At 49.6% G+C, this 27,289-nt stretch overlaps 1 protein-coding gene across 1 annotated transcript; it reads left to right on the top strand.

Annotated features, from left to right (window-relative positions):
- Positions 1-19,006: 19,006 nt before the first annotated feature.
- On the top strand, positions 19,007-20,740 carry LOC144180741 (beta-1,3-galactosyltransferase 9-like). Its single transcript, XM_077709010.1, has one exon. The coding sequence runs from the start codon at positions 19,156-19,158 to the stop codon at positions 20,362-20,364; it is 1,209 nt and encodes a 402-aa protein (XP_077565136.1). The 5' UTR covers positions 19,007-19,155; the 3' UTR covers positions 20,365-20,740.
- Positions 20,741-27,289: the final 6,549 nt, after the last annotated feature.

Genomic DNA, 27,289 nt, shown 5'->3' on the forward strand with positions numbered 1-27,289 from the left:
ACTTTTCTTTTGTACCGAAATCGCCCTGCCCTGGAACGTGCGGATGCCTGACTATCCGTTTACTGATAAGTTCTTGCACCTAAATGTCTTTGTAAAAATAACCCCTTAAGAAGTATTATTCTATTCCTCACGTGCCGTAAATATTTGATTCGGTTTGTGGGCATGAGACCACTCCTCACAAGCCCACTTGTCACCGGAGAACTCGTCGTAGGCCAAGTCGTCACACTGTGCTTTGGTTCCCATGCTCTCTCGAGATAGCAATTCTCGGGAAGGTGCCTTCTCGTCCCTTGGATTCCGTTGCATCGCAACAATGCGTACAAAACCCATGACAGGAATGGAGGTTGAGAGCGGTCCTGCAAGGTTTCGACAATGGTAAATTCGTTGCAGTTGCAGGTTAGATGGAAGGGCGTTGCCCTGACCGAAAGAGGTCTGCGCAACTTGCACATGTCTTTAACACGCGGGTCTGATATCAGAGCACTTTCGCGCAAGGAGTGCGAACGCAGAAATTATAAAGGTGTCGAACAAAATGTTTTTAAAGAGAAGCATTCTATTTCTCACGGATGGTGTATGTCGTGTCGAAAACGCATTGCAGGAAGACAACTTTTCGACGGTGATGATGATCGTGGGTGAAGCGGAATAAAAACAATTGGCTGCGTTTCTGCTCTTTTCGTTGCAAATGTCGACAAAAGGCGTCATTCTTTATCGACATTTGCCAAGTAAACACCCTTTTTCGCTTTCCAGCTCACCTCTCATGTTGTTGCTCTTGCGTCACGCTCCCCCAAGGTAAACACGCTAGAGGTATGTTCGAGTCAATTTAAACTTACCGCGTCTCGATGCCAGAGCTGTTGTACGGCGTACGGCGGAGACGCGCGTGAATCGAGGCGCCCTACTTCAACGTTTATACAACCGCGTTTCTCTAGTCCACGTGCGTTGCAAGCAGAACGTGGAACCTATTTAGTGGAACCTTTCGTAACTGTTGCCGTTTGATTTCTTGAAATGCCGCCAGAACCTATAGTAGCGCGGGTAACAGCAGGCGACAGAGTGGAGTTTTTTCTGCAGTGTATGTAAGTATTTTATTCCGTAAAACTCAAGCACCTATGAGTTTTTTCTAACGCTACACAGTAAATGTCCCTTTGTTTATTAATTTTCTGAGATATTTCCGCAATGTTTTGTTGATGTTCAACAATGTTGACAAGTATGAACATATATACCGGGCTTAGTCGTTTAGATTTGGCGGTGAGTATATAAGGGTACTAGCGGTAGTACCCAGCGGTGCCCGGGTGAGCCATTATATTAATGACACTAATTGGTATAACACGTGTTCTTTTGCTTGTTAGCTATATTTGGCTAGTTAATCGTTCAGTAGTACACACTCAAGAGCTCCTGCCCGCTGTCAATACATGAGCTACAACCGCAGGCACGTCGTGGAAATGTGAAACGACTGCCGCTCGTGTTTTACTGCAACTCTCGGTAACCAAATTGGACAAATATGGTACGCTCGAGCGAGTGAGTCAGTGAAGGGAAAACATTTTATTCATCCGGTGAAGTGGGAGTGGTTCCCAATTTCTGAACGCCATGTGATGCACGGCCAGCCTTCGCTCTGGAGGAAGAATTGTCTGGACATCCATATCGCTGTTAGTCGCCGGTTTCACCCACAACTCATGGGTGGGAAGAGTGCCTGGAAGAAGGGGGAGGTTGTTTTACTTGAACTCTTAATATGATAAGAGGAACAGTGCCAGGTTGTAAAGAGAAGTTGAATTTGCCAGGATATTGTGCTAGGAATGCACGATGGAGGTCGACTTGGTGAGGGGTATTCTCCCTCATGGGAAGAGCTATCTCAGCAGATATGAACGATGCTCATCGGTACAGTTTTATGATCAGTAACCTGGCTACCTACGGGAGGCGCGGGGTAGCAGAAAATGCCAGCAGATGGCGAGCGCTATGCGAACGCGGGAAAATTCAACTGAATTCCACGTCCAGAGGGGTGCATGTTCAAAAACCTCGTTGCCTTTTTATCCGCATGTTAGAACAAAATCATGAAATTGGTTTTTGGGCAATTGGATGGGTAGCATTGGCAAGCAAAAACGAAAGGGGTATATTAACTGGCTGTGGGGTTATTGACGAATGTGTAAAAACACAGTGTTTTCCCGAAATCCTCCTTGCCTTTGTTGGACGGCTGTCGTAGAAAAATGTTCAATAACAGTAATTACATACCTGAGTAAGCTACCTATAAAAAAAAATTCAGTTCGATATCTCAAATGGCGTGCGATCAAAAAATTAATATATAAAAACCTATTTTGCCGCTTTTAACTCTCCCCGTGGTAGAATTCTTAAATTTTTTAGCACTATGGTTCTTCAACACCGTAATCATATTGTGCTCATGAAATCTGAAGCCGTTTGAAAGAGCAGTTTGGCTAGGCGGGGGCATCACCTGCTAGGCCTTTTTGGCTCGTCAGCCGTTTCATTTCTAAAAAACAATTTGGCCCCGTCTGCGGCGTTGCAGGGCAAAATCCTTTAAAATGGTTCTGTGCATTTGTATTAGCAACACATGTTAGCAAAAATCATTTGGATAAATCAATCGGTGAAAGATTTATTTAAGAATCTTTAAGAACGCCATTTTTTTTCAGGAATGTGGAATCGCCTCCATAGTGTTGGTTAGGACGAAATCCAAAAACTACTTTTTAGATATTCTTAAGGGCTAGGTATATCAGCAAAAAGCACGTGAAAATGTGAATGGGTGAAGTAGGTAATCAAGAATTTACGAAAACGCAGTTTCCCCTTTTCCCTCGGTTAGAAGCATAATTTCCAAAAGTCCCGCTTTCGTGAGCCTCTAGGCTATGTCGCAAACGCGCACGCAAAATTTCAAAACTTTAGATGCAGCAGTTTTCGCTGGGCGTTGATGATTCAGTCAGTCATTCAGTCAGTCGGGGAATTCATTCTATATGTATAGATTACGTAGCCTTCGTTTCACTTTAGCCGGGTGGCTGAATCGAGCCGCAGACATACAGACAGACCAAAATTTCTGAGTGTCAATAGCCCAAGAAAGACTATCGTCATAAAAAAACGCTCCTTGTGGTAAGGATCCAGTCTCACCCTCGCGTTACGAAGCTGACGTCTATGCGACGGCGCCATTCCTACACGGTCGAAACAGAGGGGCGCATGGACTACCAAATTTAGACAGAAAAATTATGCACCCCTACTTCTAACCACGGAAATGGTTGAACGTTATGCCTTGTTCGTGCCAAATCAAATGGCGAAGTGTCAAAGTCAAAGCCACTGTGATTAAAAGTCCAAATTGCGTGCGGGTCTACTTCTACCCCGCTTGCGAGTCAAAGTCAAAACTGAGACGACAAACAACGAGCCCCTAATGAGATCGCTTTTTGTTCAACCATCGTTGCCGTCAGACGGAGGGCTGCATAGTTTTTTTCCACTGCGCCACTTCTCGGCAGCTAGACAGGCGCTTTTGAAGGAGCCGAATAAGCGTGTCGAGCCTACCCTTTGCATTCCACTTACTTATTTCTTGATGTATCTATTTCAGAAATACTGCAGGACATTAGCCTGATCCGGTGGGTTATATATATCACACACAAAGAAACAACGACAAAGGGCATCTTGTATACATGCAACAAGATGATCCAAGACATCGATAATATTAGATAACTCTAAGGCAACACAACATGCACAACAATGTGTGCGGAACAGTGACGGAATGCATCAAAAAGACCTGCAAAACGATTAACACCAAAGGAGCTGTGACGATTAAAACGCAACGGGTGTCTATTTTAAACACTGCGTCCAAGGCGCTCTGCAGATAGCAGGTCTTCCACAGAAGTGTCATTGCAATCCTTGAGTACTCGTGGTAAGAATTTTGCCGCAAAAGCTAACAGAAATCTTATTTTTTGCGGCAGGGAATGGCTAAGGTGTAGCGCTGCTGAGACAAAGTACGATGTATAGATTTCCGGCCGTGGCGGCCGCTTATTTGTTGGAGGCAAAAAGCGAAAATTCTCGTGTGTCCGAGATTTCGGTGCACGTTCAAGATCCCCAGGGGGTCCAAATTAATCCGGAGTCCTTCACTACGGTGCAAGTCATCGCCTGTGCAGTGTCGGTGGGTTAAACCTCCTAATCAATCAAAACTGGGTTACACAAAAATAAATATTTGTGATTGTATTCAAAGTAATCTTTCTGTGACAGGTTGCGCGAATTTCTAAGGAATCCATAACTATTGGGTAGTTCGAGCTTTTATCATATTAGACTTTTATTTGGCGCCCTGTGTTCTGGAAAATACAGTACTCCTTAAGGCTCAATTAGAAACGCAGTAAATGATTTCGCCCCTCCAGGCCGGTCTTGTTCGTGCGGGCCGAAGCCATCGAGGCCATCGTCATGATCACCTGACTCGTCAAGCCAGTAACGTGGAACCAGCTTAACTGTCATTTGCATCGCGTCGGTCTGAACCATCCGGTTTTTGTGCTGTTTGCCATGAAAATGAAACAATTGGCCTTTTTTTGTGTTCCCGCAGTGTTTCTTTCATATGGAAGCGTTACCTAGCGGTGCCAACAACACCTTCGCCTTACTCTGTCGATCACTGCCCCGCGTTTGTTCGGTGCCACATCCCTGTGATTCTGCAAGAGAAGCGTGGTGGCTCCCATACTCGCGTACTCTTTGGAGAGTACACGCCTGTGTCTCTAACCCGTGTAAAATTTGTCTATCCCCTTTTCTCCTAACGATGACATCAATCTACGATTCTTCTCCAAATGTACTATTCAATTCCGTGGCCGTTTCTACAGTTCAATTATACAGACTGATTTCATCGTCATACGAGGTGGAGCATGAGCCATACAAAGCTACCCCTTTTCATGGCCAATCCCCAAAGTGGGTATGTGTCATCTTTGAAAGAACACCACCATCGTCGCCGACAGCAATTTCGAACAGTGACCAACAAGGCTGCTGACAGGCCTTGACATAGCCCACCGCTTCATCCCTCGACGCTATTAACCCTCTGCCCTCCGCAGGTTCCGGTCTACTCAGGACGTGGTGAGTTCGGCCTCCTCCGAGTAACCACTATGCTTAGAGGACTTGATGAGCGTAATCATGCGCTTTGTTTGCTCGGCTTCCAATGGGCTTACTACGATGTGGGCGCGGGAGAGTAAAGGTCGCCTTCCCGTAGAAAATGCGACAAAATCCAGGCAAAAAAAACACGTGCAATCATTTAGCAAGTGCCAGATGAAAGGGGTTTACCCCTTTTCTTTGCCTTGTGGCCGGCCGTAAGAAGACCAAAGCGGGCGGTGGTGCATGGAACGCACTAAAGCTTGACGTTGGGCTAGTTGGGTACGCATGAGAGCTAAGGCAACACCGGGGAAAACTTGGAAAGCTTGTACGAAGCGAAAGCAGAGAGACACGAGCGCTGTTCTCTTTGTCCAAGTTTCACGCGCTGTTGCCCAAGCTGTTTTGAATGGAACACGCAACATCCGCCTGCCCATCGGGTGGACATTGTGTGGACTCCCGCCCACTCTGCACTGGCGGGCAACAATTTTGCTCATCAACAGGCTCAAGACCTCACTCACCGAGCCGCTGAGACCGGGGATGTTTCCGCACCTCTCCTCACCTACCAAGAAATCACCCAATACTACCGAACCACGAGACAGACCTTCCCTAGTCCTCACACATCTTTGACCAAAAGCCAAGAAACCACACTCAGACAAATTCAAGGAGGTAATTTTCCCCACCCTATCCGTATGCATTTACTCTTCCCTACACAGTACTCTGATAAGTGTAAATTCTGCCACAAACCAGGAACTCTGGCACACATATTATTCGACTGCACAAAAAACTCGGACCTTCCGCCTCTGAACCCGTCCTCTTCCCCTGAGCAGTGGGAGATACTGCTGTCCAGCTGTCGACCTGAGGACCAGCTACTGCTTGTGACCAGGGCTACGGCAGCCTGGACAGCACATGGGCTCCTGGACTGAGGAACCACTCTCGCATTATTGCGTAATAAAGTTGTCTCTCTCTCTCTAGTGCCAGTGCGAGATCTGGTTGCTCGCTCGCGCCCACGTGTCGTAGTGCAATGGTGGCGCCGAATCTGAACAGTGTCAAGTGACCAAGCACCAGAGAGATGAGCGCGCGCATGAGCTGCCAGAAGCTTACAGAGTGCACAACAGTTGCACTGATTGTGAGAGCCCCCATCAGTAACGCTGCCCCCAAAGCAGGTAGCGTTAACTGAAGGCGAAGTTTATGATGACATGATAAAACGCTTGGTTGACCTGCTTTTCATATTTCGTGTGTCCTTCCGCATTCTGTACCTATCGCGGAGGAGACTTTTTATTTATATTGTCACGTGAATATTTGTCCAGCCGCGATGCCCTGCTTGCGATGTGTGCGATCGCCGTGCAAAGTTCATTCCCCAGTTAGTGCTACGTTCCGTGCTTCTTGGCCAACCAGGTTTTTGAAGACGACGACGTAAATGTGTGGGTCCACCGCTCGCGGGCCAGATTCAGCCATCTTCACTGAGCCTCGCCGTGCTGCCTCTACTCTTCGGTGTAGCGCTACGCCTAATAAATAGGTACATCACCAACCTGCTGTCTACACCTCCGTGTACTAAGACGCAACACTGGTGGAGGAGCCGGGTTTTCTTATGCCTGGATCCCTGTCCGGCGCCAGCCCAGAAAGGCCGTGTCTCATCAACACGCCGGTCCATCGGAGCAGTCGGCGCAAGCTGGGTCTCTCTCCTGAATTACCGGGTCTTTCCAACGTCCGCACCCGTAAGCCCCCGCAAGCTCCCATTATGGCCACACCACAGGTGGTAATTGACCAGCCTCGCGAACCCAATAAATTCCACGGGGATGCCTTCGAGGACGTGGAAGACTGGGTTGCTCACTTCGAGGGTGTTGCCATTTTTAATCGAGTGGGACGATGCGCTCAAACTGCGGCAGGTGTACTACTCGTTGGAAGACGGCGCTCGTATTTGGTACGAGAACCATGAGGCTACATTCACGTCTTGGACCGACTTCCGCCAGGAGCTTCAGGAAGCCTTTTCCGACCCGGATCGTCCTGAGAACGCGCTGCGGTTGCTAGAGTCGAGAATCCAGAAACCTAACGATAGTGTCACCATGTTTGCCGAGGACATGAAACGCCTTTTTCGCCGCGCTGATCCTGCCATATCGGACGTGAAGAAACTTCGCTACCTTATGTACGGCGTCAAGGAGCAGCTTTTTGCCGGCCTTGTCCGAAACCCGCCACGCACTTTGCAAGAGTTCATCAGGGAGGCCACGGCTATCGAGCGGGCTGTGCAGGACCGCAGTCGTCAGTATTCTCGGAGTTCCGCCAACGCTCCCAGAACCGCTGCCAGCCTGACGAGCGATGACAGCTCTTTACATGAACTTATCAGGTCGGTCTTGCGCGAAGAGCTAGGCAAGCTTGGAATTGCGATTCCACAGCCGACGCCCTCCGTGGCGAGGATTGTGCACGAAGAGCTGCGCCAAGCATGCTCACCTCCCGACCCGCCCGTGCAAGAAAGCCCCGCAAGCTACGCAGCAGCAATGCGTCAGCAGCCACAAAACATGCCAACTGTCCCTTTCCGTCAGCCACCCCCACCTGTGCAGTCGTGGCCCACTTCGCAGCCGAAATTCCCACCGACCCGGGTTCGCAAAACGGATTTGTGGCACACAGCTGACTGGCAACCCCTGTGCTATCACTGCGGTGAGTCTGGCCACGTCTACAGCTACGTTGCCCCTATCGCGAGATCGGACTACGTGGCTTCTCTCCGGCTGTTCCTCCTCCCCGTCTTGGCCAGCGGCCGACCGAAATCGCCGTCTACCTCACTTAACGCAACACCACGTCGCCTATTCGTCGATCCCGCTCGCCGTCTCCAGCACCGCACCTCCCGCCGACCCGTCGCGCCCCTCGAGACGGCCCCGACGTCCGGTTTTCCAGCCCCCGGCGGGAAAACTAGACGAAGCGACCTGGGGAGGCAAGGTTGCTGATTGCAGAAGCTCAGAAGACCTTCCATCACCGCCGACGTCAACCAACGGATGTTCCGCTACCACTCGACGGGAACAAAGTGCCCATACAGTATTGCCGCAGTGTAAGCACACAACGACGACGACCCTTAACGCCGACGAAGGCGCTAGTGCTGAAATCAGGGTTGCTATCGACGGGCATGAGGTGATCGCTTTGCTGGACACCGGAGCAGGTTACTCCATCGTGAGCCAGCAATTTGCCGAGCGCTTGCGCAAGGTAAAGACTGCGTGGGACGGGCCTCAGTTCCGGTCCGCTGGAGGCCACCACATCACACCAGTCGGGAAATTCACGGCTAGGATTCGTCTAGGAGGCTCCGACTTTGTCGGCACGTTCGTCATTGTACCTCGGTTCTGCAAAGACGTAATCTTCGGCATGGATTTCTTGCGCGAATACGACGCCGTTATCGACATCGGTGAGGGCAGGGTGAGCCTTTCGACGAACCTGCCTCCAGTACAGCCTACCGAGCACCGACGTCTGCCGCTGCGTATCGCTGCTGACGACGTAAGTGTGCCGCCAGGATCATGCACGTTCGTCGCAGTAGCGTGCGACGATCCTTGCACTGCCGATGGCGTTGCCGAGCTGCACACATCGCTCTTCCTCGACCATGGCTTTGCCATCGCGAGAGGACTGGTGCACCTGTCTTGTGGCCGCGGAAATCTCCTGCTCACCAATTTCGCCGATGAACGCCAGCACATCCTGAAAGGGACTACTGTAGCCTTCTTCGAAGCTGTCGACGACACAGAGGGCTGTTACGTGCTCCAAACAGGTGCCACCACAACAGCGAGCGCCAAACTCGCAATAGACGTCAGCACCAACATGTCGTCCGAAAAACGGCGAGCGCTCCTCGACCTACTGGAACAATATGCGGACTGTTTTTCGTCCACGGCAGGTGTCCGCCAGACGCATCTGACAAAGCACAGAATAATTACCGAAGAAACAACGAGGCCCATCCGTCAGAACCCGTACCGTGTGGCCCCCAAGGAGCGCGATGCAATACGGCGGCAAGTACAGCAAATGCTGGAAGACGTCGTCATCGCGCCGTCGAATAGTCCCTGGGCGTCGCCCGTAGTCTTAGTGAAAAAGAAAGATGGGACATTACGGTTCGGTGTGGACTACCGCAAACTCAACGAGGTCACCAAAAAAGATGTCTACTCGTTGCCTCGCATTGACGACTCCCTCGACAGACTACGACATGCCCGCTATTTTTCGTCTATGGACCTAACAAGCGGGTATTGGCAGATCGAGGTCGATGAACGGGATCGCGAGAAAACCGCTTTTGTGACGCTTGATGGACTGTACGAATTTAATGTGTTGCCGTTCGGGTTGTGTTCCGCTCCAGCCACTTTTCAACGACTGATGGACACCGTGCTGTCGGGCCTAAAGTGGCAAACGTGCTTGGTGTATCTGGACGACGTGATCGTGTTTTCCACCACGTTTGAAGAAGACCTCGAACATCTCACGTCCGTCCTCGAGGCAATACGATCCGCCGGACTTACACTAAAGCCTGAAAAGTGTCATTTTGGGTACGAGGAACTCCGGTTCCTCGGCCATGTGGTTAGCAGTGCCGGAGTTCGACCTGATCCTGCTAAGACTGAAGCGGTATCTCAGTTTCCCGTGCCAACCAACAAGAAAGCCGTGAGGTGCTTTTTTGGGCTATGCTCCTATTACCGACGATTTATACAGGACTTCGCCCACATTGCAGCTCCGCTGACCAACCTTACAAGGGATGATGTCGTATTCCTTTGGAATCACGAGCCACAGAGGGCGTTTGACGAGCTGCGCCAACGGTTGCAAACACCTCCGGTCTTGGCCCATTTCGACGAGAACGCCACCACCATGCTTCACACCGACGCCAGTAACGTTCGACTCGGAGCGGTTCTTCTGCAATGGCAAGACGGCGCCCAAAGGGTGATAGCGTACGCCAGCCGAACGTTGTCCTCTTCGAAAGCCAACTACTCGGCCACCGAAAAGGAGTGCCTCGCCGTCGTTTGGGCAGTACTTAAATTTCGACCATACCGGTATGGCCATCCATTTACAGTGGTCAGTGACCATCACTCGCTCTGCTGGTTGATGAGCCTAAAAGACCCGTCTGGACGATTAGCTCGGTGGAGCCTTCGGCTTCAAGAATTCGGACCGAGGCAAAGCGTTTACTGCTGGGCTTGTCGACGCAGTGATGCAACTCAGCGCTACAGCACCTCGGACCTCAACAGCGTACCACCCGCAGACAAACGGGTTGACTGAGCGGCTCAACAAAACAATAGCGGATATGCTGAGTATGTACACCGACGCCGAGCACAAGACCTGGGACGCCGTATTGCCATACGTGACATTCGCTTACAATACGGCTCAAGAAGACACGACCCGGATGACGCCGTTCTTTCTCCTTTACGGCCGTCCCGTGACCACTATGTTGGACGCAATGCTGCCTCACGACACCAGCAACGACAACATGCAGCTAAATGAGCTTACGGAACCAGCGGAAGAGGCACATCAACTGGCGCGCTTACGAACAAGGCAGCAACAACGCTATGACACGCACCGTTACAACCTCCGTCACAGGACTGCCGTTTTCAAAACCGGTGAACGAGTCTGGATATGGGCTCCTGTTCGACGTCGAGGACTCTCTGAAAAGCTCTTCAAACGCTACTTTGGTCCTTATAGAGTTTTGCGCCAACTTAGCGACGTAACCTACGAGGTTGTGGACGACGGAATTGTTTCTCAACGCCGGCGTAACCGGCGCCCTGACGTCGTTCATGTCGTGCGTATGAAGCTCTATCTCACACGTTGAGGGACAATGCCGCAAGCGCATCCATTTCTTTTTTTTCAAGAGCTTTGCACGCATCGGGACGATGCTGTCTCGACGAGGGGGCAAATGTCACGTGGATATTTGTCCAGCCGGGATGCCCTGCTTGCGATGTGTGCGATCGCCGTGCAAAGTTCAATCCCCAGTTAGTGCTACGTTCCGTGCTTCTTGGCTAACCAGGTTTTTGAAGACGACGACGTAAATGTGTGGGTCCACCACTTGCGGGCCAGACTGATTCAGCCATCTTCGCTGAGCCTCGCCGTGCTGCCTCTACTCTTCGGTGTAGCGCTACGCCTAATAAATAGGTACATCACCATCCTGCTGTCTACACCTCCGTATACTAAGACACAACAATATTATTGTTCGGCAAATAAACAATTTTGATGGCGGCCGGCACTAGGTGTGTAGCCTCGGCCCTAGCGCCGTTCCACGCGCTATTTTCTTTTCGTTAGAAATATCACTCGTAGAGGTTAAAGAACAAGCTCAGGATTTTAATGAGTATTGATGCACGCAACTACTCACATTTGATGCGGCAAAAGGTGCCGAGGTGCGACAAACAAGAAACAAGGTGCTATGACAGTCAATAGAATTGTTGCTACCGGTGTGTGTCGCTTCACCACCTATTTCGGTAATGGGCACGGAGTAAGATGTACTTTTAGGTGTGGACACAGCGGCTCAAAAAGCTGTCAACAAATTTTGGTGGCGCCGCGCGTGGACTTTCGATTGAAAGGTCATCTGGTGCCAGAACTCGTAACTTCGCAGCATCGTAAACTTCACATGGCTTCACCAACGACTGTCCGGAGCAAGGTTGTTGGCATGCACAAGGGGCATGCGTGTAAAACAGCGTTGTTAGTGTAAGCACACCTTGTGAGCTCACACAACGGAGTCCTAATGCGTGCTTTTACAGCACTGTTTAAACATCTACGAGAGTTCGGGCGTCCGAAGTTCATTTTAGACCCGCGCAGACGTTCCCGCGAACATAGGGCAGCGGCAGTGACTTCTACAACATCGCTTCCTTTCCGCTGCTTCCTGAGTGAACACACCGGAGTTGTGCAACGTAATTGATGTAGAAGGAACATCGGCGTACTCGCAGCTAGTTTTATTTATTCCAGCAATTCAGCTGCCTTCCTTGTATTTGCGAGCGCTGTTCCGGCAGCGGACGCTTGCTTGGTGCTGATGTTGGTACTAAGTAGCTGGGGCGGTACAACCAACGGTAAAATCGATGGCACCTAACCGTTTGCGAACGCGCACCTCTTCGACGTTCAGTAGCACTTACCCTCCAACCTCCGTTTCGCAAAACCGCACTCTCACAGGAATGCTTACTGCAAGTGGCATCATTGTCTGCAGCGGATTGCAGCAGAGCACGCATTCATTCGTTTAGAATCGCAGGAAACGTTGAAGAATGCCACGTTTTTGGCAGCGGTACTCTATAACGCAATTTCACCCCGTTTGGTCGTTGAGCAAGAACTAAATCTCACTTGCATTTGTGTTCCACGCCTTCCGCGGCCCACATTCACCTCGGTTTAGTGTCTTATGTATACTTTTGATTGTTACCGACTGAAAACACCTGCCCAGGACACGTTGAAACATTGCAGCAAGCGCAAGTGCTTTCGCACGGCTTTCTCCAAGTTATCGTCTGCTCCATCGGCTAGCGGAACCAGAGTTACTTGGTATAGGAGTTGCGAAACTCCCCATAGGCCCCATGCATCAAAAAGTGACCCTACAATTGGTCCACTGCTTTCGATCTTGTTTTACAGCAGCGCCATCTGTTGGTGATAAAAATAAACTATACAAAGGGCTTACGTAAAGTTATGTCAAATGAGCCCAATGTGTTCAACTATGCAAGTGTTTTATATACATACGAAGCAAGAGTAGTCATAGGAAATGCGACATTGGGGTCAACCGTCGCTTGCGTACTGTCGTCTGCTGCGAGTCCTCTTCGGTCTTCTGGCGGTAAAAAAATAAATTAGTAGTCGCCGCTACGGCTTTATGCAAGCTGAAAATGATTATTTAGAGCCGCATGATCGGATACTGGATCAGTTTTGGCATACAATGTGCTGTAGGCCAAAAGGTAACGGCAAATTTAGTACTTCAGGTCGTGCCTATGTTGTCCCAGGGTGCCCCCGCACAAGCGCTAATTGGTCGAGGCAGTTGCGCGGACTCAGAAACAATCGAAACCTAAAAACCGGAGTCAAGATAGCAATACGGAGCTTCTAAGAGCACAAAAGTAAAGAAATATTTACTTTAATACAAAATATAACGTTAAATTTTAAGTTTGTATAATTATCTTGTTTTTTGGATAGTTTGTGCGGCGGCCGCAGTTGCGCCACCATACGAACGATCCAAATCAGAGTGGGTCCAGGTGCGGGTCGTTTTTTGAGGCGGAGTTTCGTATCCGCCTACATCGAACAGCTCTGAGCGGAACCGACCAAGCCGCGGCGAGAAGACGACCGTTGGATTCACACGACGACGAAATCCCGTCTTTCTGGCCCACGGAGCCCGGTCACGTGACCAGTTTTTGAGACAGCCCCTCGGCGAGGATCGTCTGCGTATGCTCCAGAAAAGAAAGTGACTCCGTTTTTTTTCGCCTACCGCGGCGGACCTCCGTAGAGATTGGAATCTGTCCTTGGAACTGGGGTCCCGTAGTTTTAGTTTATACCAGGTGCGAGGGCGGCTTTTGACTGTCGGCGAGGTCGACACGTATGGAAGTGACAAGTCCAAGCGCCTGAAAAGCGCGCATTGGCGTTTGGAGGCGCGGCGGGCGATCGTCAGCTAGGGTGCTTCGATGTGTGCCTCTCGAGAGCCGCCTTGCTTTCTCCGCGCTGCCTTCTGCTCATCGGTCCGTACGCGGGGATGCGCCGCCAAGCCGTACCATCCGGTGGCGTTGTGCTGACGTCACATTTTATTCCGCCTCGGCGGGACTCCACGTCCGTGGTGTGAATCCCGCTTTACCATAGCCCCAGGAGGCTGTTATGGAACGGGACGCAGACGCGAGGCCATGGCTGAGCCGGACCGAGGTTTATTAGCTTCTTTCTCCTCTAGCCCCTGATCCCGATGATAGTACGCGGTCGTCTTCCTCTTCTTCCATAATTCCGCAATAGAGGCTATGGCCTTACAAAAGCTGCCGACAAGGCCCGACAAGTAGCCAAAAAGATACGAACACCTTAATGGCGTTGCCTCTCGGGCAGCTTCTTTTCTCTCGCTCTGGAGGGCGCTGCAGTTAACGGTCTCAGTGGCGTCTGCTTGGCGACTTTATTAGAACCACGAGTGAAGGTTTGCTTTGCAACTTGTGCCCTCAAATAAAAGTATATCCTTCAAAGTGGTTAAGGGAAACTGGGATCCTGTTATTAGTCTCCCTGGTCAGGTCTGGCTTGAGCGAACTCCGGTAAAGCAAATTCGCGCAATACCGATATGCTAAGTAACTCATTTGAGACAAGTCACGGGTTTAGGTAGCTGGAAGACACGAATGACCGACATTCGATAACAAAGCTTTCTATCTCTACCACCCAACGGTTCTTTTGCGGCGTGCGGGACAAAAAGCTCCCCATGCGCGACGGCGGTTGGGAGTGGGGCTTGCAGCGGAGGGTTTCAATCACGCAGCACACTAGATGGCCCGGCGAAATTCCGAGAGTTTCCCGTGTGGAACTGCCTGCTCGCCGACGGCACGTTCGCCGTACGGCTTTGTCGTTTGCTTTACCAACGGTTTTTTTTTTGGCCTGTTTGGTTCAGCTTCTCGTCCATTGCGCGCTGCCTTCGCACGGCTTTACTAACTTTTTCGACAGCCCGTCCAGAGTACCCCGCCCCCGGCGGGATTAAGTGGTCGTACGGCAAATATACGTTAAGGACTCGTTTACAGGGCGGGAAAACAATATGTACAAACCACATGCAAACACCTGGCCGTTAGACAAACGCTACCTTTTGCGCACTGCTTGCCACGAATGGGACTTCGTTCCTTAAAGGGACACTGAAGTGAATTTGTCAAGCTCCCGTTTTTGCTTGCACTGCGTAGACTGGCTCAAATTAGCACACTTTTCATCGTTTATCCGGTTGACAAATCGGTAATTATTTTAAAATGCGCGAAAGAAGAAAAACTACCATGCGCGGTTTGCGGCGGCCGCACCAACTAAGGCTGTGACGTTGGGAGGAGGGGCGCCGTGATTGGACGATGCCCAAGGTTAGCAATCACACAAGTTTCGGTTTCGGTTTCGGTTCTGTAAAACATAACCAATGGCTTTGTTGGATCGGCATTCTCGATATCTCAGTAATCATCGTACCGCGCTTCTGCCATGTTGTCGGCTGTAAAATGCACAAGATAAGCCTCCCAGGACGGCTTGTAGTCGTAGCATACACTAGCTGAGACCTACGCAGTGCATGAACGCCCTCCGCGTACCCGCAGACGCCCAAATGTCATGCGCTTTTCCCCCATATTTGGAGCTTGCCTCCCTCATGCCTGTATCGTAAAAAGCGTGTTCGCACCAGGCCAAGGGTCTGTTCATTCTGGCCTGTGCCCACTGCTGCAAGCAGTCGGTGCTTATTGCAACAGCACGCCAACGAGAACTCGCTAGCGCGCCAGTGCCAGCCTGCGCGCGTTTTGTGAACTAGTTCGTGTAGCCATGAACGTTGCGGCCCAAAAAAAGGTGAACTCAATATAGAAAACATCGGCGGAAAACAAAAAAAGTTAACTTACAAAAAAAAAGCACGTACCCGCGGGGATTCGAACTCGTGACTCGCAAAACATTTGCGGTGAATTCCTAGCGCCCCAGACCGCTAGGCCACGGAGCGGGACGCGAATGCCTTGCTAATATAGGGTATATATTGTACAATCGGTTTACACTTTTATTTAGTTTTGGCATTGCAAGCCGCTTAGGTGACTATTTGTTGTACTGCGATCATGCAGTAAGCGTCGCCCGAGTTTCCACAGTAGCTCACGTCTAGCAATTGCATTTCGTAGACGGAAAAGCGTTCGCAGATGCGTAGTGCTGCTGACCGCTGTGCTTGTTCGCCCAGCGCAAAAAAGTGCTTCCCGCGCCCTAGTTTTACGCTGTACGGTAAAAATATCAGTTGATTTTATTTGCTTAGTACCTATATTGAATTCGCTGACTCTTCTCCCGCCTTCAAGAGGCCTTATATTTTCCTACTGGCGTACCAGTCAGCGAAGCGTCGCATGTGCAGCGCTTGTGTGGAGCGACATTGACTTGGAGCTAGATACAGTGTACAAACAAACCAAGTAAAGAAAGGCACATTCTTCCATTCACAAACGTGTCCTGGCTTCGTTTCAACTAAGCGAACGAATTGCGACCAAGCAATTTTTTTTAACCTCCTTGATTGCGAGGACCCGCCGGCGGCCGGCGGACGAAACGCTGGGCCGACTGACTCTGTCGGCCGGGGAGCCGTGCAGTAGCGCAGCCGTGGCGCAGCCAATTGCCAGCTCATCCCCTCCTGACGTCAAACGAAAACGCCACAGAAAATGGGCGAGCGTAAAGAGAGGAGGACAGCGTTTTCGAATTAGTTTTTCTACTAAATAAAATCGCGTACACGCGCCTAGAGTGGTCTAAACATGGCCTGGGGACTCCGGACTACAATTTGCGCTAGTAATCCCGCAATGTTTACATATCACTTCAGTGTCCCTTTAAAGGAGCCATGAAGAGAAAACACAAGTTTGGTTCATTCAAAAGATTGCCTCGTTAGAATCATACTGACACCACTTTTAACGTAAACTTCGCTCAAATAAGCTACATAATTAGGAAAAAATTCCCCCGCATTTCCCCGAGGGGGAGAATGTGAAAGTGCGAATGCACGGTTGTCGGCCCGCTTGCGGCGCTTGCGCTCGGCCCCCGCAGCCCACCGCCTCGCCGCCTTCTCTTCCATCTCTTCCATCGGGTTTGTAGTATCACGTGTACACCACGCAGTTATCAAGCCGCTATAACGCCGCTGAGTCGCCAACGCACGCCGCTGACGACGTAGTTTGAATGCGTTAAAGATATAAGGCGCGTCTAACACTGATATCACCGTCGCGTCCGTGGCTTGGTCGGTAGAGCGTCGCGCTGCGGCCGCAAATTCCTCGGATCGAAACCTGGCGCCGGATGCTGTTTCTTTTTCAAATATAGAGGAGCACTGCGGACGCCAACGCCGCCGGCGGTGGATGGTTTGGGGTCGCTTATAAAGTGCACTTAAAACGGGAATGGTCATGCGACCCACGAGCTCATTTCCCGCAACAGAACCTATGTCGTCACATGAGCTAAGCTCTGCGATTGGCGGAGGCTGGCAGAAGCAGACGCAAATTAGGTAGAACTTACAAACGAGACGAACGAGCGATTTGCGCTTAAATTTAGGGCACATTCTTTACAAAGCAATAAGAATGATGGGACAAACAGTGGAAGTTACGAAAGCACATGTAAACATAGAAGTACTGATGCGTTCTGCTGTTCGTACTGCGCACAGCATGCTTGGTGTTTTGCTGCACAGCACTACGGGGCTTGGACGATTGGACGACACTGGACGATTGACGCAAGCAACGGTGTCTTACGTGACCCCATTTGTCGAGCGAGCACTGTTTCAGGGAACGAATATTTTCTCCCAGAACAAAAACAAGCCAGGTTTAAATGCGGGCAAAAACAAACCAAACGCTTGCCACGGTATGGTGGCGCCATCTAGGTTACGGAACGTAAAGAAACGCGGGAACAAACCAACACCGCTGTACAGGGTGGAGACAACCTTTGAACGGTCCCGTGCCGCCGCAATTGGGCCAACGGGCTCAACGCGTTATTCTTTTCGTTTCCCACGAGACTTAGCAACGCGAAACAGACAATATGATTCAAACTTCTTCAGTAAACCGCGTTGCGGCGATAATTTTAGCGCGGTTTTGACACAATGACTTGCTTCGGCGGCGAGCCAGCAACCGAAAATGGCGGCGCCAGCGTATACGTGTCTCTACCCTGTACGGCGGATGCGTGAATGAAGGTACTCTAGGCTGCAGAGCGGTCGGTTCCAGTGATATCACTTGGGACCACGAAAACGCACGATTGAGCGGGAAAATCAAAATTTTAACCCAAATTGTTTAATTTCTCAGTGAATAAAGCACCGTTTGTATCCGGACAAGCGCTGGGGGCACTACAAAACACGAAATCTTTCGAATAAAACCAACTTGCATTTTCTCTTCATGGCTCCTTTAAATTGGTGAATACCAATTCGGTTGTGTTTTAACAGGTATTACAAAAGCCGAAAGGAGCAACTGGTTCTGATGAATAGCGATTATAAAAGTTCCCTAAGCTTTCTCGCCATTCTAAAACATACTGAACTAATTTGTTTAAATCGGTATAAATGGGAATAACTAAACTCAAATGCCGAATCGTTTCGGTGTCTGCGCTTGTGTTGCGCGGTGCTGTAGCCCTAAGCTAGCACATCAGCATGCGTATCCCGCGCATCAGGACCAGGTTCCACTGTCTCACCCTTCGAAAGGCGCCGCTCTTCTTCGTTTCCTTTCTCCCGACTCACGGCCGGGCTACAGTGGTGGCATACGCCGCTCTGGCCTGGCCGTGGCCGACGGTGCTGCTGCATTCTAGACGCCGCCCCTGCGAATTGCAGGTAACGGCTTGCCGAATCTCTTGTTTCACTTTTGTAGAGCTACGTGTGCGAATTCATGTGACGCCACATGTGCAATTAGTGCGGTATCGTTTAAAGCTTTGCTTTCCAACCAGCTTTACAGTGTAGATTGGAGCCATTTTTTTCCTTTAGAGGATATGCTGTTAGTAAGATTTATGCTTCTTACATCCCTACATCGTTCACCGCTGCCTGCGTAACCGTTTTACATCTCAGGGCGCATTGCAATCGCATACAATAAATGGCCTACGTGAACTCACTGTTTCGGTAGCAGGCGGTGCTAAGGCGCGGATGAGGCGAGCAACCGCTCGGGGCGCACACGGTGGATCGTAACACTAGATTTTCGCTTCCCGGTTTGTAATTTGTACCGCGTAATGTCACAAACATCTTGGAATAAAAGCGCAGGAAGAGAGAGAGAAAAGAAGAGATGCAGCGGACCGAATCTGAGCGCAGTGCGCAATCCAGGTGCTTGATATCGATTGGGCGATAACGCAGGGGCGCAAGCCTATAACGTAAATCGTTAGTTATCACTCCTATATTTATTTACTAAAATTAGGAACAAGAGAATTTCGTTCCGGTTTTGTTGGATGTATATCGCACTGTTCTTCTTATTTCGAGCATACTAAAGTTTTTCAACGCTGTTTCTATTTCAGGTCGCCAGTGGACAAGGCCAGCAAGTCCGGAGGCCGCTCATCCGGTGCCACCTATTTCGGAAGTGCCCGCGGTTCCTGCCGTGCATGACAATGCTTACATTGCTCACGGTAGCTGCGTGCCTGCTTCGAAGCGTGCTCTTGGTCGACTTCCTGCACTTACGGCCGCACTCTGCAAACGTAGGCAAGGCCGTAGTAAACGACCCCAACAAGAGCCTATTCAACAGGGAGCAATCAGAGGACCCCGATGAGGGACTTGCTTTCTTCGCCGACTTGGAGCGCTCTCTCGAAGTCCGGGCGATTAGAGCCCCAGCGAGAGCGGAAGTTACGAGTCAGGACTACGCGCCGGCCTTCTTTCTACCGCGGAACGGAAGCGCTGCGAGAAACAGGTGGATGGACGTGCAGGCGTTGTTGCGGAAGTTGCCCTTCCGGATCGACCCACCGGACACGGTCGACCAGAGCGCCAACGGTGGCACCGTAAGGTACTTGTGTGGTGCCGGTAACGTGGAGCACCTAATCTTCGTGCACACGGACCCTACGCATCGGCACGAGCGTAACCTGTTCCGAGCCACGGTGGGACACCCGCGGGTCGCGTCCCTCTTCAAGTGGTTGGTGCTTTTTTTAGTTGGTCGGCGACCCGGTGTCACGGTGAGCGACGAGGCTGCGAAATTCGGCGACATGGTGCAGCTTCCTTTCTTCGACCATTACCGCAACCTCTCGCTCAAGTTCATCTACGGCATGCGCTGGGTCATGCTCAACTGCCCTTCGGTGCGGAGTGTGGTGAAGGTCGACGACGACGTCTTCCTCCACCCGGAGCTGCTGGACGCCTACCTGCGCAACCGACTCAAGCCCGGCGACCGCCGCCTGCATTGCCCAATGCTCCAGCGCAACGAGGTGGTCCGCAATCCGCACAGCCGCCACTACCTGAGCGTGCGCGAGTATCCCTACAGGTATTTCCCCACGCACTGCAGTGGCTGGCTCGTGATCATACCAGCACAAGCGATGCGGGACCTGTACGTGGCTTCGTTCCGCCGGCCCGTCCACGCCATTGACGACGCATACGTCACGGGTGACCTGGCGAAGGTCGCCTCACTCAAACACGTCGACATCACCGCCTTGGTGAGGACAAAAGAGGACCAACTGCTGGAACTGGTTCGCGGCGAATACATGTGCGCCTACTTCACGGGAAGGCGCACGCTGACCCGTCGCGCTAGCCTGTGGAAGACGCTAAGCTACGTCAAAAAGCGCCCGGACTTGGACGAAGCAATGCAGCACACGCTAAAGGGCTTCAAGTAGTGCCATAATGAAAATCTGCGGAGCATACCTGCTATTACGGATACTTGCACCCACCGGTCCTTATAGCATTGCTTGCGGAACCGACTATCAACGCGAGATATTAAAAGTGACAGACATACACAATTGCGGTAATATAGCAAGGAAATCATGCCGCCTTTACATTTAAGTCCAGATGGTCGAGATAAATTTTTCCCACTTTTCAGTACATCTCAAGTGGGGTGCAGGAAGATGGCGCATTTGAATTCCAAGGTATTCCTCCCATTCAGGTGACCTGTGCCCGCTCGCTATCACTTCAATAAACAGCTAGGGATGGTTGCTGTCTAGCTATACGCGTGATGACAAGTTTATGCATTAAGTATTTCGGCCAGGCTACAACCGTATACTTGCTAATAAAACAGGCGCCTGTGTTTTTATTACAACTGCTTCGTTCGTTCGACATTGATGCCTTTGTTAGGGAAATTAAGTCTGCGACAAGGGAACTAAGGCAGCTGTAACGTGCACGGATGCTGGTTTCTATCTCATACCGCAAAAAGCAGTCAGCTGCGAAGGCTTGGGTCACTGCTTGAACCGCCAGATCCGCGGTTGAAGAGTTCTATGGGACTAGCTTCGAATAGTTTTGGCGTACAGAGAATGAACCGGAATGAAAGAACTTTGCTGTTGGCGCAACCGAGTTGCAAACCTCTGTATTCATGGATGCAAATCTCTGTGAGAAGATATGTCTGAAAGCCATGTGATGCCTCTCATACGTTCGTATTGCAGGACGCGTAACTAGTGATTCGAATTACTTGTGGATTCGGGTACCTTCGTGGTTTTCTCCTAAAGAAAACTGGGGTATTTTACCCGTTGTGGTGTCTCAGTGGCTATAGCGTCGTGCTCGTGAGTTCAAGGACGTGCGTTCGCTCCGGCCGTGCTGGCTGCTTTTCAAATGGAGGCGACAAGCGAAAGCGCCCGTGTGTCGATATTTTGGCGTACGTTAAAGATCCCCAAGTGAAAGTCAATGACTGCAAGGTTTTGGTAATCAGCCATCACCGTGTGTTCACTTATGACTTGGTACGAGATGCCGGCAGCATTGTAAGCACCGCTGTAAGGTCAAAGCACCTTTTAGTACACGAAGTGTAGTCTCAGGTTTATTTCAGTTCACCTGAACAATATTTCGTCCAGTTCACCACTAAGTTTCTGGTAGCGATAGCCCGTCAAAATGCCCATCTACTCTTGCATGCATGTGCAACGTCCGTACAGCTATTGTTGAAACTTTGCGCATAAGATAAACGATAGGCATTGAGTTTTTTGTGGGGTCTTCTTTGGGTAAGAAGGCAAAAAATACGGTGTCGGGATAACCGTGTGACCTTACAGGCATAAGGCATATAGTATCGAGTTCCTTTAGGTGTTCAAACTATCTTTTCTGGGTGAACTTTGCAGTTGGAAGCACCAATTTGCTGCATCCTAGTATCATCATAGTAGTGTGTTCGTCTTGCACGTCTGAGACCTCAAAGGGAAACAATCCTCAGCGCCATGGGTAGACTACTTTGTGACCGGAAGGACGATCAACGGTTTGTCATCGTAATGCTTGACGGCATTCCCGAAGGCCTTACTTTCCCAACAAAAAAAGGGCATATTACCTGCGCAGCTCTAAACTGGCATGAATGTGCCAACTGTGCGCTCTTTTTCATGACGCGGAGCGTAACGGACAAGCTCACAAATTCATCAAAGCGTGTAGTAGACCAGCATTTCGTGCCAGAAAAGCCGAATGTTTTCATTCAGAAATATGAAAAGGTGTGTTAACTGGTTTTGTGCGTTTTGGTGAGTGACAAAAAGATTACACCATATTCCCGTGGGGAACCATGAGGAGGATGTGAAGCATCATGGGGATTCCTTGTAGTTTCCGTTGTGTTGCCGTTATGTTATTTCATTTATCGGAGCACGAATGGGAACGCAGTGTGAACCCCCATGTAGAGAATGTAGAGATGTAGAGAAATGTAGAGAAATGTAGAGACAGCGAAGCGACCCACGCCCGCGTTACCTGATCGAACACCTCCTTGTTCTCGTCTTTCTTTATTGCGTGCTCACGCTCCTACCCCGCTGCACGCCCTGTCCGTCGTCCTCTCTGGTTGCGCTGAAGGGCGCGTAGCGCTTCCCGCTACAGCTTTCCCACCGGAAATTCAACCTCCTGCTCTGAAGTTTTCATTTCGTTGTTTCTGTTGTCGCTCAGCTTCGTGTGCCTTCATTGTATCAGTAGCTTCTTGGCGTAGTTTGAATGAGTGAAGGACATCAGGCGCGTTCGTATCACATGTTCCCGTCTCGGTTTGTAGCGCAGTGGGAAGAGCGCCACGTACCTCCCATTGCGGCCAGAGAGTAGTGGGTTCGAAACCGGGCGCCTCCTAACTATTTCTTTTATTTTTAGTGGACTGCGCTGACGTCAGGTCAAACGCTGACGGGGCTGCAGAGACGCGTATGCGCAGTAGAGTGCGGACGGCCGACAACAAGAAGGGTAGGAGGGACACAGCCCCTTGCGTGACATGCTTCGCATCTTAAACTGTGTGAAGAAGAAAACTGCCTGCTCCGAATCTTAACTTAGCCTTCACAGGATGATGTATAACCACGGACCAGACGGGGCACGGACGCTGTTTCTCTTATCTGTTCTTCGTTACGGACCCGGTTGCGTATTTCCAAAGGCTTCGCTGCAAAGAGCACTCCCGTGACATGTCTATTCGCGTGATGCAGAACGATAAATAAATGCTGGCATTGGCTGCGCTCGAAGCTAGAGCGACCTAAAACATAGCAAATCACTATTAACAAAAACAACACGTACACCTGTGTTTAAAAAAAATTAAATTTAGAAGCAATAAAGCTAAGGAGGGAAAAACTAGGAGATAGGCCTGTTGGGCCTCGAACCCAAGCCCTCAGGGCCAGTACTGAGTACTTTACATCGAGGTCACAGAGCCCGAAAGTTGGACTCGTTTTAGCAGGCACTCAAAATACCGCGTGCAGGGACATCATGTCACGTGGGTGCTCTGTGCAGCGAGGCGTTTGGAAACACGCGACCCGGTTGACACACCGACGCACACGTGGAGGAATTCAAGGAACCGCATGAATGACCAAGTTTGATGCTACTTTCGGGAGATCCAAAGAAATGTAAGCAGTAGGGGTGAGCGCAAACCCCGCGATTTACGACAATCAGGTACCTCTAACAAGAAGACATGTACCGGTTGTATAAATTTGACTACGGGCTGTGGAAAAGCCCTTTGCTATTCAATACCTACATACAAGCTGTAAGGCTGGTCTTGAAAATCTGCGACTTCCTGTCTAAGGTGTTAGGTGGTGTTACAGAAAAGCAACTACGCAGATATTTCAGGCCACTTTTTCATTTCCGAGGTCATAGAGATGTGGTGGTAAATCGGGAATGCGAAAAGACCGAAGTGCAAGAAGTTGAGAAATCGAGCCAGAGGCCAGTGTTTCTTCGCTGATGGCGAAAAAAATGCAATTCATCTTCGTGATGCTTCTCAAATAGCTAGCTAAGTAAACGAACAAACTCCTTGACAAAGATATCCAGAGAAAAAAGACAGATGATGGTCTATAACACGCTGCCTAGTGTGTGCCTTTGTGGGCAGCAGTAAATTGTGGTTCTCTCTGGAAACTGTCTATGATGCGGTATAAAAGCCGAATATTGTATTTCCTCTTTTCTTCTCTATTCTGACGTCGTGGTTCTCATGTTTGGATTTTATTCATGTGTAACAACCCCTTACGACAATGTCTTAGGCAGAATTGGAGGAAACAAATAAATAAATAAGCACACTGCGCGGTCTGCTTCACAGCCAGCTGCATGCGGCTCTTACGTGGACAGCTAAACACTAACCATCGAGACAGACGAAGAGATTATGCAAGCAGGCACCAAGCCTGCCGAAGGAGAATGGTCGATAACGAGACAAAATGCAAAATAAATGGCGCCGAAGATGCGCAAACTCCCACCTCGCTGCGTGGCAGCGGCAATAAAGGCTGAAACACCATAACTTTCCAATAGAGCCGCAAACGGGAAACATTTTTCTTGTGGTTTATGTCTTGAACAAATTAATATATATTGCTCAGTTGCCTTTTTACTCCGTCCAAAAATATTGCTTTTTCTTGTCGTTTTTCGGTTCCGGTGTTAGTTCCGCTCAGCAACAATGGAAATTATGTTACTGCGGATTGAGCACCTTTCATTAATTTTAATTCATTGCATGGTGACGTTCTGAACAAAAGCCTTTATTGAAAATCCGCATAGGGTGTGGATAATGGTCTAATCATGCCGGCAGGCTCTTTGGTGATCTTCTGTTTTTGAGAGGGAGGTAGGTATCCCACCTACGCACGCGGCAAGTCATTTGAAAAAAAAAAAATATTTATTGGGAGTTGCTCGAATAAAAAAATAGTTTAAAGTCCAGTGACTTTTCTTGGGCCTTGTTTCTCCACATTGTTTATCCACTTTGTGTCGCATTTTTTACTGGTTTGTTACGTAATCATGGAATCCCTGGCAAAGTAGCCTGAGGATAAAACGCTGCTGTCCCAGGGCCATCTTGTTCTTTATTAAAGTTGGTTCTTGTTTTTGTAGCGGTTGGACAAGCATGCAGGTAATGAAACTGAAAGCGACGCACTGATTCTATTTTACCGTGGATATTCGTTTGCTGCCTGCAGGCCAAGGAGACCGGTAATTCACACAGTGGTACCAGGGTCCTTGCACCCGTCCACAGTTCCCAAGAGACATGCCTACAACTAGGGAAACCACACTTTTACGGGAGGCCCCGTTCCCCAAGTCCCGATCTTCCGCAGGTACCGCACCACGCCCAGTCCAGCGCTGTTCGCCATAATCTAGTCTGGCTCCGGTCACGTGCAACATCTTGGTTTTCACCGGGCACATATCCATTCCGTGCGACTGGCCGCCGCCAGTGTTGTCCGGTTACCACAACACAGAAATTCACGCCTCTCCACGATGTCAATCATGGCGAGTGGGCGAAGCACTGTGGATTATTCTTATGGTATATCACCCGTGGCATTGCCCACTCGCTCATATAAATGAGTAACAACGCGTGTGTACAGTATATAAAATTTGAATGCAATCCAATCCAATGAAGTTCAATTTAATACAGTCCAATCGAATCTATTTCCAATCCAATTTAATCCAATTCATTTCGCTCTAATCTAATCCAATCTATTTCAGTCCAATCCAATCGAATGTTCCTCGCGCATGCGTAACCCTTCGTACACGGACGCCAAGCCCCGGACCGAGCGAGGTCCTAATGTGCTTCGCCCCTAAAAACTGCAAGGTAGACATGACCACATACGAGTCCGTAAATTTAGTAATGGCGGTCACTGGAAGGCATAATCAGGCCGTGGACCCGCATTACATCGGCCTTGTACCTGCCGCTGTGGCTGAGTGGCTATGGCGTTGCGCTGCTTAGCACAGGGACGCGGTTTCGATTCCCGGCTGCGGCAGCCGCTTTTCTCATGGATGCGAAAAGCACAAACGCCCCTGTGTTCGACATTTCGGCGCACGTAAACAGCCCGAGGTGGTGAATATTAACCCGGAGCCCTCCACTACGGCGCGTTTCATCGCCTGTGTAGCGTTGGCGTTTTTAACCCTGCAATCAACCAATCAACCAAAATCAGCCTTTTGAAGGTACGCCAGAGTATGAATAAAAATCCCTGTATTCTGCTTGTTTAATATGCAAGTAAATAAAAAGCATTCTTTTTTTCATGCACACCCTGTTGTATGCGTGATTTCTATTACTTCTTACTCTTTTCGTGCGTCAAGCAATAGAAATGAGAATCTAGTAAATATTTCATTATAGTTACATGAATTTCAGGTTTTTAGCTGGCCGACAGACGAGCATCAAAATCCGAGCAAGTTTATACAAAGCCAGCTTGCAAGCCAGGCTAATAGTTTAACCTAAATGTTGGCTACGTTTTCATCTACGAGCAGCACAGAGCCGCAATGGGAGAAAACTAAACCCTACATATCTGTTTTCTTTGCGAGGTTGAACAGATTACCCACTAAACTAAAGAAATGATCTCGCTCATTTTGTCTTCCACAAACTGCAAGGAAGTTGTGCGTATGTATTACGTGTATTCAGATCCCTTCCTGCCGAAGAAATTTCAATCAACAATCAAGCACACCTTGTTTTTCCTGATACGGTTGATGTATAGTAGGCGGCAGGTATTGCTTGTATCTGGACCGAACTCTTTATCGAATGCCGTATTATCGGCAGTGTTTTTCTTAACCCTTCCATAAAAGCAAATGTGCACTACATTTTATTCGTTTCTTCCGTGCTCTGTAATTAGCAAAGCTTGACTCCACAGAGCGGATTAATTGTTGGTGGTTCACTTTTTTTTCCTTCGTACTTTTTACGTTTGTGCGATGCGCAAAGTTATCCAACACATTTTTTTGTTCTCTTCAGTGCGTCGTCGTAACAGCTATAACGAACCTCCTCCTCTCTCTAGTTCTCTGTCCGATCTACAGCTTACCATAACATTGTAGCGTATAGGCTATTGAATACCGTGAAAAGCGTCGTATTTTTTATGCGCGCTTCGGTATAGGCACATAGGGACCGGGCCGCTGGACGGGTGACGCCACCACTCGGCGCTCCCCTCGTCAGTGGAATGAGCCGGTCTATTAGACTACACAGCCTCCCGTTGTTTTTGTCGTGTTTGCTTCGGTGCTTTGTATTTTTTGGTGGCGTTGTGAGCAGACATGTGAGATGAAACGAAGTCTAGACATATGTGTTGGGTTCTTAGATGCAGTAATGACTACGTAAACTTGTCGAACGCTTCTAAATTTGCGTATTGGCTGCAATGGCATGAGCACTTTTTGCAGCGATCTGCGCTTGGCTCCACCCGTTCTGAGTACTAATAAAACTTATAATATTAGTAATATTTTCTTCTTGAATGCACTAACGGC

Source organism: Haemaphysalis longicornis, unplaced genomic scaffold (assembly GCF_048455015.1).
Source record: "Haemaphysalis longicornis isolate Haplotype H1 unplaced genomic scaffold, Haemaphysalis longicornis Haplotype H1 scaffold_4, whole genome shotgun sequence".
Taxonomy (NCBI): domain Eukaryota; kingdom Metazoa; phylum Arthropoda; class Arachnida; order Ixodida; family Ixodidae; genus Haemaphysalis; species Haemaphysalis longicornis.